General features: G+C 47.2%; 1 protein-coding gene across 1 annotated transcript in view; it reads right to left on the bottom strand.

Annotated features, from left to right (window-relative positions):
• Positions 1-855: 855 nt before the first annotated feature.
• Positions 856-12,071, bottom strand: part of AHNAK (AHNAK nucleoprotein) — a 33,600-nt gene continuing 22,384 nt past the window's right edge. Inside the window, 1 exon segment of the mRNA XM_008573478.1 lies at positions 856-12,065. Coding sequence (XP_008571700.1) covers positions 1,680-12,065 — 10,386 coding nt within the window. The 3' untranslated portion in view covers positions 856-1,679.

The raw sequence follows: 12,071 nt of genomic DNA on the forward strand, positions 1-12,071 counted from the left end.
TGCCTCCACTGGCAGAAAGGTGGCAGCTCTGGGGAATGGAGACGGGGACCAGTTTGGTCCCACCATTTCAGTACAAGAAGGCACCACCCTCTGCCCAGCAATGACCAACAATAAGAGCCAGTTACTAGAAAGCTGCCCACCATGCACTGCCTGCAAAATGGGAAACCAAAAGGAGATTTTGGTCAGAAGAGATTTTTCATAATTTTTAGCCCTAAAATGAACTAGAAGGAACCATAATATATCTAATATGAGATCAGACTCTTATTTCAAAGAGGAAACTGAAGAGGGCCAGAGAGGGCAGGGTCCAGCAAACCCACAGCCAAGTCAGGAATAGATGGCAGGCCTGTGACTCACAGCCAGAGCTCTTTCTACCACTCCAAGAGGCCTTTTTTCTTTTCACTTCTGTATCCTTTTACCCGTTTAGAACCATTTCTGGATCTTGTATTCAGATCTGAGGATGCAAAGTTGGTGGGTGGATCCTAGGGGTTGGGCCACCAGTGTGCCCAGCCTCTTGATTTCACCACGATGGTGCAGCCAGCCTCACCATGAGAATCAAGAAGCAAAGAATCCCTCCCATTACCTATGGGGAGGTCACCACATTAAAGTCACTCATGAAACTAGCAATGCCACTGGGTGGATCCAGTGTGAACAGGCTCTTGATTTCACCACGATGGTGCAGCCAGCCTCACCATGAGAATCAAGAAGCAAAGAATCCCTCCCATTACCTATGGGGAGGTTACCACATTAAAGTCACTCATGAAACTAGCAATGCCACTGGGTGGATCCAGTGTGAACAGGCTGGTGTGCAGCCTCCCCAGGCTCATCCCCCAACACAGAATGCAAAGGCACGAGACATCAGGGTTAATAAACAGCTTTATTTGCCTTGTACAGCATCATTTTTCTTACATTCTCAATTAACTTGCCATTAAAGTGCTGGAAAATTTCTTAATCATGATAACATTTGTTAAAAGAAATCAGAACTAGTATCAGGAACATGGCAGTCATGAATAAAAACATATCTCTTACAAAACACAGAATGGAAGCCCCTCATGTTGAGCTGGTGGGTTGGACAATTTGCAAACAAATTCTAATTCCCTCTCACCGTGAGCACCAAACTGGCTGAGACCACCACCCCTGGGGAAAAAAGCAATGCTAAAGAAGTCTAAAAACACCCACACACCCTGGCTGCCGCCCCCTCTGGGCCATCTTTGGGTGCTTGCTGTTTGAACAGAGCCGATCTTAGGAGAAATTGAGACCTGGCCCCCTCTACTGCCTTTTACCCCACCCTCCCTTACTAACAAAAGCCCCAAAAAGTCATTACAATGAAAAAGTGGGTTTCCATTACCCAAATACTAACAATGTTCAGTAAAAATGAGGATAATAAACAACAAAAGCTTGCTTAGTAAACAGAAGCTCTCAGCGTTCAATGCAAAAAAACTGAAATCTTAAGGCAAATACTGTTGACTCTGCCCATGGACTGGACAAACTTGGAACTCTTTACCTATCTGGATAGTTCCAGGAGCCTAAAGGCGATTGGTTTTTCAGCGCTTGCCAGCAGGAGAGGCAAGATCTTTGCATTATTGCTGAGGCTGTCGGCGTGTTCCTCTTTGGATTTATATACAAACACACCCAAGGCTGATGTATTTTTATACATATATGTACACACATACAAAGGCCTGTTACTCTTTCTTTGTAGAGACTGTCAGCTCCACCTCGGGAAGCTGGATGCCAACCTTCGTCCCACTGTCATTGCTAGAAGAAGAGGACAATCGGGACTTCTTAGAGGCCAAGGACACTCCACTCCCCTGTAACTTGCCTGCCTCATCATCACTGCCAGTCACCTCATAATGGCCTTTGCTCTTTGAAAATCCACCAAAGGTACCGAATTTCAGCTTCCCTTGCTTCCCTTTAACTTTCCCACCTTCTAGTGACACTTCCCCACCCTCAAACTCCAAAGTCCCCGTCGGGGTGGAAGGTGCAGAGAACTCCCTCTCATCACTGAAAGAATTTGAGCGATGCCGTGGCTTCTTACTTTTAAATAAGGAGAATTTGCCTTTGGGTGAGGATGCTTCAGCCTCTGCCTCTCCTTCCAGAGAGCCCAGGCTAGCCTTTGAGCTTTTCAAGTCACCTTTGGACCCAGAAATGGATGCTTCCGGAGAGCCGGTTATACCACCTTTCCCTTTAGGTTTGGAAAAATTAAACTTGGGCATTTTGATTTTGGACTTTTTAAGTTTTCCTTCAGACTCTTCCCACTCGCCTTCTCCGGCACCAGCCTGAACGTTGGCCTCCACTTTAGGGAAGTTAATATCCACCCCCACTTCTCTGCCAACCAGCTCACGGCCAGAGAAGGTAAATTTGGGGATCTTCATCTTGGGGAATGTTACTTTTCCAGATCCACTTTCTAAGTGACCTTGAGGCCCAGACACACTCAGCCCAGGACCTTGGAGTCCAACCTGACCTCCTTTCACACCTCCTTCCACCTTTGGTCCTGAAAAATGAAGGCCCCCAGCAAACTTAGATGCATCCAAGTTGACAGTGGAGGAGACCTGAGGTCCCTTCCATTCACCCCTGGAACCTTTGACACTCACGTGCCCTTCACCCAGACTGATATCTGGGGAACTGACATCCCCTGAAACATCCACACCTCCTTTGATGTTTGGGCCCTTCAAGCTGACACCAAAATCTGACTCAGGAGATGCCATATTAAAGGAAGGCCCCTTCACACTGATATCAGGAGCAGCCCCATGGAAACCTATTCCTGAACCTTTCAGATCGCCTTTGATTTCAGGACCAGAAATCCACCCAGTTGGGAGTTTCACATTCACACCAGGCAGGTCCACATCACATCCAGAGGACTTAATTCCAGGCATTTGGAGGTTTCCTTCTGGACCGTGAACACTGATGCCCGGAAGACCTCCTCTGACAGTGGGACCTTTCATCTCACTGGTAGCCCCGAGGCTCCCTTTCACTTTTGGTCCTTCCAAGTTAAAATCCACATCCGGTGCTGAAATCTGAGGCCCTTTGATGTTTACATCCATGCCAGGCCCCTTTAGTCCTCCAGCAACATGTGGCCCCTTGATGTTAATGTCCAAGTCAGACCCTGAAGTAGAGATGCCAAACTGGGGCAGCTTCATTTTGGGAAGCTTAATATCACCTTCACATGCCTCCAAGCTTAGATCAGGAGCTCCTACGGATACTTTAGGGCACTTGATGTCACCAGAGACAGCCAGGTCTCCTTTCAAAGTTGGTCCTTTCAAGTTCAGGTCAAGGTCAGGCCCAGAGACTTTTGGCATAGAGAGGTTCACTGAAGGCAAGTCCACTCCTGTCCCCTTCAGAGAGACATCAGGCCCTTCAAGCTTAACACCTGGTGCACTCAAGCCTCCTTCAAGAGAGGGCAGCTGGGCGTGGACCTCAGCTCCCTCCCCCTCCATTTTCACACCAGGGACACCGATCTTGGGCATTGAAAACTTGGGGAACTTGATTTTCGCTTCTGGACCTTGAAGATCTATGTCTGGTCCTTCCAGTCCCACACTGGGAACATCACCCTTTATCTTTGGTCCTTTCAAGTTAACAGTCACATCAGGGATGGAGACTTGAGGAGCAGAAATGCCAAAAGATGGTGCTTTGATTTTAGCATCTGGGCCTTCAATGTTGATGTCAGGGGCATCCAAGTTCACCTGCACCCTGGGACCTTTCAAATCACCTTCTATTTTTGGCCCTGAGATATCCACACCTGGCACCTTGAACTTGGGAGACTTCACATTGATGTCAGGACCTTCCACATTAATCTTTGGTGAAGAAATATCCACATTAGGTGCTTGGATTTCACCCTCCATTCTGGGGCTAGGCAGGGAGGCCTCAGCTTTAAATTTAGATGATTTAATGTCAAACTCTACGTCTGGGAAGTACATTTTTCCAAACATAGGCTTCTTGGTTTTGGGAGATTTCACATCAACTTTGAATGAGGCATCCGGTCCAGCAACATTGACATCTACATCAGGAGACTTGAGATTGGCATCAATTTCACCCCCAGGAACATTCAAATCAAATCCCTGTTTTTTGCCCTTAATTTTAGGACCACTCATATGAATTTTAGGCATTTTAAACTTACTTTTCTTGACCTTGCCACCAACACTAATTTCGGGAGTCTCAAGGTTCAACTCTGCCTCAGGAACAGTCACATCTAGTGAAGGTGACTTAATGTCAGCTTTGGGGCTTTTTGCCCCAAATCCAAACTTGGGTTTCTTAAATTTGGGAATTTTAACATCTGGCCCCTCCATGCTAATATCTGGATTCTCCATGTGTACATCTAAGCTTGGAGCTTCTAAATCAACTTTGGGCCCCTTGAGGTCCATTTCACCACCTTCCAACTTGGGACCAGAAACTCCAATTTTTGGTGCCTTGAGATGCAAATCAATATCAGGAGAAGTTACTTTAGGAGCGGATATATCCAGTGATGGCATCTTCAAATGTGGGCCACTGAGTTTGGCATTAGGGCCTTCAAAATCCAGACGTGGACCTGTAAGTTCTATTTCTGGGCCTTTGAAAGTACCTTCGGTCTTAGGGACAGACACATCATAACCTCCTTTTACCTTGGGTCCTTTCAAATCCAGGTCAACATCTGGCACAGAGATCCTGGGAGTCTTGATATTTATATCAGGCATCTTGAACTTGGGGCCCTTCAGTTTTGCATCTGGACCTTCGATATTCACATCTGGAACATCAATGTCCACCTTGGGTCCCGAGACATCAATGTCAGTCTTGGGCAAGTTCACATCCACTTCTAGGCCCTCTCCTTTGAAGCCAGGCATGCTGAACTTGGGCATTTTCACCTTGGGCATCTTCAGGTGCCAGTCTGGGCCATGAACATCCACATCAGGGGCATCGATGTCCACTTTGGGGCCTTTGATGTCAACTTCAGGGCCCTTAAAGTCACCTTCCACCTTAGGCAGGGAAACTTCCATATCACCCTTCACTTTGGGACCTTTCAGGTTTAAGTCAATGTCAGGCATGGAGATCTTGGGGGCTTTGATGTTCATCTCTGGCATCTTGAACTTGGGGCCCTTCAGTTTTGCATCTGGACCTTCAATATTCACATCTGGAACATCAATGTCGACTTTGGGCCCTGAGACATCAATGTCGGCCTTGGGCAGGTTCACATCCACTTCTGGACCCTCTCCTTTGAAGCCAGGCATGCTGAACTTGGGCATTTTCACCTTGGGCATTTTCAGGTGCCAGTCTGGACCATGAACGTCTATGTCTGGGACATCGATGTCCACTTTGGGACCTTTGATGTCAACTTCAGGACCCTTGAGGTCTCCTTCCACTTTGGGCAGAGACACATCCACATCTCCCTTTACTTTTGGACCCTTCAGATTCAGGTCAACTTCAGGCATGGAGATCTTGGGTGCCTTGAGGTGCAGGTCAGGCATTTTAAACTTGGGGCCCTTCAGTTTTCCTTCTGGACCATGAATGTCAATGTCAGGAGTATCTATGTCCAGGTTAGGGCCTTTGACATCTACTTTGGGGCCTTTAAGATCCCCTTCTACTTTAGGAATGGAAATGTCCAAATCTCCTTTTATCTTAGGTCCTTTCAAGTTTAAATCAATGTCACTCATGGAGATTTGTGGGGTTTTGAAATGGACATCAGGCATCTTAAATTTGGGACTTTTGAGTTTCCCTTCAGGACCTTCAATGTCCAACTCCGGCCCTTTCAGATCACCTTCCACCTTGGGAAGTGAGATGTCCACATCTCCCTGTACCTTTGGCCCTTTGAGATTTAAGTCCAAATCAGGCATGGAAATCTTGGGGGCTTTGATGTGCATCTCTGGCATCTTAAATTTGGGCCCCTTCAGTTTCCCTTCTGGACCTTCAATGCTAACATCAGGAGTATCAATGTCCACCTTGGGTCCCTTGATATCAATTTCAGGGCCCTTGAGATCACCTTCCATATGGGGCAAAGAGACATTCACATCACCCTTCACTTTGGGACCCTTCAAGTTAAAGTCGAGATCAGACATGGAGATCTTGGGGGCTTTGATGTTCATCTCTGGCATCTTGAACTTCGGGCCCTTCAGTTTTGCACCTGGACCTTCAATATTCACATTTGGGGTATCAATGTCCACTTTGGGGACAGAAATGTCAACGTCACCTTTAGGAAGAGTTATATCCACTTCTGGGCCCTCTCCTTTGAAGCCAGGCATGCTGAACTTGGGCATTTTCACCTTGGGCATCTTCAGGTGCCAGTCTGGGCCATGAACATCCACATCAGGGGCATCAATGTCCACCTTGGGGCCTTTGATGTCAACTTCAGGGCCTTTTAGGTCACCTTCCACCTTAGGAAGGGAAACATCCACATCACCCTTTACTTTGGGACCTTTCAGGTGCAAATCAATGTCAGGCATGGAGATCTTGGGGGCTTTGATGTTCATCTCTGGCATCTTGAATTTGGGACCCTTCAGTTTTGCATCTGGACCTTCGATATTCACATCTGGAACATCAATGTCAACTTTGGGCCCTGAGACATCAATGTTGGCCTTGGGAAGGTTCACATCCACTTCTGGACCCTCTCCTTTGAAACCTGGCATGCTGAACTTGGGCATTTTCACCTTAGGCATCTTCAGATGCCAGTCTGGACCATGCACATCCACATCTGGGGCATGGATATCCAATTTGGGGCCCTTGAGGTCGACTTCAGGGCCCTTGAGGTCTCCCTCCACTTTGGGCAGAGACACATCCACATCTCCCTTCACCTTTGGACCCTTCAGATTCAGGTCAATTTCAGGCATGGAGATCTTGGGTGCCTTGAGGTGCAGGTCAGGCATTTTAAACTTGGGGCCCTTCAATTTTCCTTCTGGACCATGAATGTCAATGTCAGGAGTGTCAATGTCCACCTTGGGACCTGAGACATCGATGTCAGCTTTGGGCAAATGAACATCCACTTCTGGGCCCTCTCCTTTGAAGCCGGGCATGCTGAACTTAGGCATTTTCACCTTGGGCATCTTCAGGTGCCAGTCTGGGCCATGAACATCCACATCTGGAACATCAATGTCAACCTTAGGGCCTCTGAGGTCAACTTCAGGAGGCTGTATATCACCTTCCACCTTACGCAAAGAAATGTCCACATCTCCCTTTACCTTAGGACTTTTCAAATGCAAATCAATGTCAGGCATAGAGATCTTGGGGGCTTTGATGTTCATCTCTGGCATCTTGAACTTGGGGCCCTTCAGTTTTGCATCTGGACCTTCAATATTCACATCTGGAACATCGATGTCCACCTTGGGGCCTGAGATGTCAATGTCGGCCTTGGGCAGGTTCACGTCCACTTCTGGGCCCTCTCCTTTGAAGCCAGGCATGCTGAACTTAGGCATTTTTATCTTGGGCATCTTCAGGTGCCAGTCTGGGCCATGAACATCCACATCTGGGGCATCGATGTCCACTTTGGGCCCTTTAATCTCCACCTCTGGAACTTTAATCTCACCTTCCACTTTTGGTAGAGACACATCCACATCACTCTTCACTTTGGGCCCTTTCAGGTTAAGATCAATGTCAGGCATGGAAATCTTGGGGGCTTTGATGTTCATCTCTGGCATCTTGAACTTGGGACCTTTCAACTTTCCCTCCGGTCCTTCAATATTAACATCAGGGCCTTCAATGTCCACCTTGGGTCCTGAGACATCAATGTCAGCCTTGGGCAGGTTCACATCCACTTCGGGACCCTCTCCTTTGAAGCCAGGCATGCTGAACTTGGGCATTTTCACCTTGGGCATCTTCAGGTGCCAGTCTGGGCCATGAACATCCACACCTGGGGCATTAATGTCCATTTTGGGGCCTTTGATGTCAACCTCAGGGCCTTTTAGATCCCCTTCAATCTCGGGAAGGGAAACATCCACATCACCCTTCATCTTGGGGCCCTTCAGGTTTAAATCAATGTCAGGCATTGATATTTTGGGGGCCTTTAGGTGCATCTCTGGCATCTTAAACTTGGGACCTTTCAATTTGCCCTCTGGGCCTTCAATGTTAATATCAGGAGTGTCAATGTCCACTGTGGGCCCCTTGATGTCCACTTCAGGGCCCTTGACATCACCTTCCACTTTGGGCAAAGACACATCCACATCAGTCTTCACTTTGGGGACCTTCAGGTTTAGATCAATGTCAGGCATGGAGATCTTGGGAGCTTTGATGTTCATCTCTGGCATCTTGAACTTGGGGCCCTTCAGTTTTGCATCTGGACCTTCAATATTCACATCTGGAATATCAATGTCGACTTTGGGCCCTGAGACATCAATGTCAGCCCTGGGCAGGTTCACATCCACTTCAGGACCCTCTCCTTTAAAGCCAGGCATGCTGAACTTGGGCATTTTCACCTTAGGCATCTTCAGATGCCAGTCTGGACCATGCACATCCACATCTGGGGCATTAATGTCCACTTTGGGGCCTTTGATATCAACTTCTGGCCCTTTCAAATCCCCTTCAAGTTTGGGAAGAGAAATATCCACATCACCTTTCCCCTTGTGGCCCTTCAGATTTAAGTCAACATCAGGCATGGAGATCTTGGGAGTTTTGACATGCATCTCAGGCATCTTGAATTTTGGACCTTTTAAGCCTCCTTCTGGACCTTCCACATTGATTTCTGGGCTCTCAATATTCACACTGGGACCCTCTATGTTGATGTCTCCTTTTGGTAGATCCACGGACACATCTGGCCCTTCTGCTTTTAAGCCAGGCACACTGAATTTTGGCATTTTCATCTTGGGCATTTTCAGATTCCAATCCGGGCCATGAACATCCACATCAGGTGCATTAAGGTGGACTTCTGGTGCCTTAATATCCACTTTGGGACCTTTAAAGTCACCTTCTAAATTAGGACCTGCAACATCAAAGTCTCCTTTGACTTTAGGACTTTTCAAATTTAACTCCACATCAGGCATAGAAACTTTGGGAGATGAAATACTCAGAAAAGGCATTTTAAACTTGGATCCTTTCACTTTTCCTTGGACATCAATATCAGGAGCATTAATATCAACTTTTGGTCCTGTTACATCAATATCTGGCTTTTTAACTTTAACATCCACCTCAGGAGTCTGAACTTTGGAGCCTGAAAAATTAAATTTGGGGAGCTTAAAACGAGATTTCTTAGACTTGGCTTCAATATTGAGCTTAGGACCAGAAATGTCCACTTCAGGGCCCTTTACATCCAGTTTAGGAGCTTTAATGTCACCTTCCAATTTGGGCCCAGAAACATCAACCTCTCCCTTCAGCTTCGAGCCTTTCAAATTCAAGTCAATATCTGGCATGGAGATCTTGGGCATGTTTACATGCATGTCAGGCATCTTCAGTTTGGGACCTTTTAATTTGCCCTCTGGGCCATGAATGTCAATATCTGGAGTACCCACGTCTACTTTTGGGCCCGTTATGTCAAGAGTAGGTCCTTTCAAATCACCTTCTACATTTGGAAGTGAAACATCCACATCTCCTTTTATTTTAGGACCTTTAAGATTAAAGTCCAAATCTGGCATAGATATCTTAGGAGCCTTGATGTTCATCTCTGGCATCTTGAACTTGGGGCCCTTCAGTTTTGCATCTGGACCTTCAATATTCACATCTGGAACATCGATGTCCACCTTGGGGCCTGAGATGTCAATGTCAGCCTTGGGCAGGTTCACGTCCACTTCAGGACCCTCTCCCTTGAAGCCAGGCATGCTGAACTTGGGCATTTTCACCTTGGGCATCTTCAGGTGCCAGTCTGGGCCATGAACATCAACATCCGGGGCACTAAAGTCCACTCTGGGGCCTTTGAGGTCAACTTCAGGGCCTCTGAGGTCACCTTCCACATTAGGCAGAGAAAAATCCACATCACCCTTTACATTGGGACTTTTCAGATGCAAGTCAAAGTCAGGCATGGAAATCTTGGGGGCTTTGATGTTCATCTCGGGCATCTTGAACTTAGGACTCTTGAACTTTCCTTCTGGGCCTTCAATATTAACATCTGGGCCTTCAATATCTAACTTGGGTCCTGAAACATCAATGTCAGCCTTGGGCAGGTTCACATCCACTTCTGGGCCTTCTCCTTTGAAGCCAGGCATGCTGAACTTGGGCATTTTCATTTTGGGCATCTTCAGGTGCCAATCTGGGCCCTGAACATCCACATCTGGGACATTAATGTCCACTTTGGGGCCTTTGAGATCAACTTCAGGTCCTTTCAGATCTCCGTCAATCTTGGGACCTGATACATCCACACCTCCTTTTAATTTTGGACCTGTTAGATTAAGGTCAATATCTGGCATGGAAATCTTTGGAGTCTTCAAATGCATTTCAGGCATCTTAAACTTTGGACTTTTCCACTTTCCTTCAGGCCCATCAATATTCACATCAGGACATTCAATGTCCACTTTGGGTCCTGAGACATCAATGTCAGCCTTCGGCAAGTTCACATCCACATCTGGGCCCTCTCCTTTGAAACCAGGCATGCTGAATTTAGGCATTTTCATCTTGGGCATCTTCAGGTGCCAGTCTGGGCCCTGAATATCCACATCAGGGGCATTGATGTCCACTTTGGGGCCTTTGATGTCAACTTTGGGGCCCTTTAGGTCACCTTCCACCTTTGGCAGGGTAACATCAACATCGCCTTTGACCTTAGGAGCTTTCAAATTTAGATCTATGTCAGGCATGGAGATCTTTGGGGCTTTAATGTTCATCTCAGGCATCTTGAACTTGGGACCTTTCAACTTTCCTTCTGGCCCTTCAATGTTAACATCAGGGCCTTCAATGTCCATCTGAGGTCCTGAGACATCAATATTGGCTTTGGGCAGGTTCACATCCAACTCAGGACCCTCTCCTTTGAAGCCAGGCATGCTGAACTTGGGCATTTTCACCTTGGGCATCTTCAGGTGCCAGTCAGGGCCTTGAACATCCACATCTGGGGCATCGATGTCCACTTTGGGACACTTAATGTCCACTTTGGGGCTCTTGAGGTCACCTTCCACTTTGGGCAGAGAAACATCCACATCACTCTTTACTTTGGGACCTTTCAGATGCAAATCAAAGTCAGGCATGGAGATCTTAGGGGCTTTGATGTTCATCTCAGGCATCTTGAACTTAGGACCTTTCAACTTTCCTTCTGGTCCTTCAATATTAAAATCAGGGCCTTCAATGTCTACCTTAGGTCCTGAGATATCAAAGTCAGTCTTGGGAAGGTTCACATCCACATCAGGGCCCTCACCTTTGAAACCTGGCATGCTGAACTTGGGCATTTTCATCTTGGGCATTTTCAGGTGCCAGTCAGGGCCATGAACATCCACATCTGGGACACCAATGTCCACTTTGGGCCCTTTGATTTCCACGTCTGGCACTTTCACTTCACCTTCTATCTTGGGCACAGATACATCCAGATCCCCTTTGACTTTGGGGCCTTTCAAGTTTAAGTCCACATCAGGCATGGAGATCTTGGGGGCCTTGAAGTGCATCTCAGGCATCTTAAACTTGGGACCCTTCAGCTTCCCTTCTGGACCCTCAAGGCTCACATCTGGGGCTTCAATGTCCAACTTTGGTCCTGAGATGTCAATGTCAGCCTTGGGCAGGTTCACATCCAACTCAGGGCCCTCTGCTTTGAAACCTGGCATGCTGAACTTGGGCATTTTCATCTTGGGCATTTTCAGGTGCCAGTCAGGGCCATGAACATCCACATCTGGGACACCAATGTCCACTTTGGGCCCTTTGATTTCCACATCTGGTACTTTCATCTTACCTTCTACTTTGGGCACAGACACATCCACATCCCCTTTGACTTTGGGGCTTTTTAAGTGTAAGTCCACATCAGGCACTGAGATCTTGGGAGCCTTGAAGTGCATGTCTGGCATCTTAAACTTGGGACCTTTCACCTTTGCATCAGGACATTCCAGATCAACATCAGGCACCTCCATGTCTACACTGGGGCCTTTCAAATCACCTTCTACTTTTGGCATAGACACATCCAGATCCCCTTTGACTTTAGGGCCTTTTAAGTGTAAGTCCACATCAGGCATGGAGATCTTGGGGGCCTTAAAGTGCATCTCAGGCATCTTAAACTTGGG

This window comes from Galeopterus variegatus, unplaced genomic scaffold (genome assembly GCF_000696425.1).
Source record: "Galeopterus variegatus unplaced genomic scaffold, G_variegatus-3.0.2 Scaffold926, whole genome shotgun sequence".
NCBI lineage: Eukaryota > Metazoa > Chordata > Mammalia > Dermoptera > Cynocephalidae > Galeopterus > Galeopterus variegatus.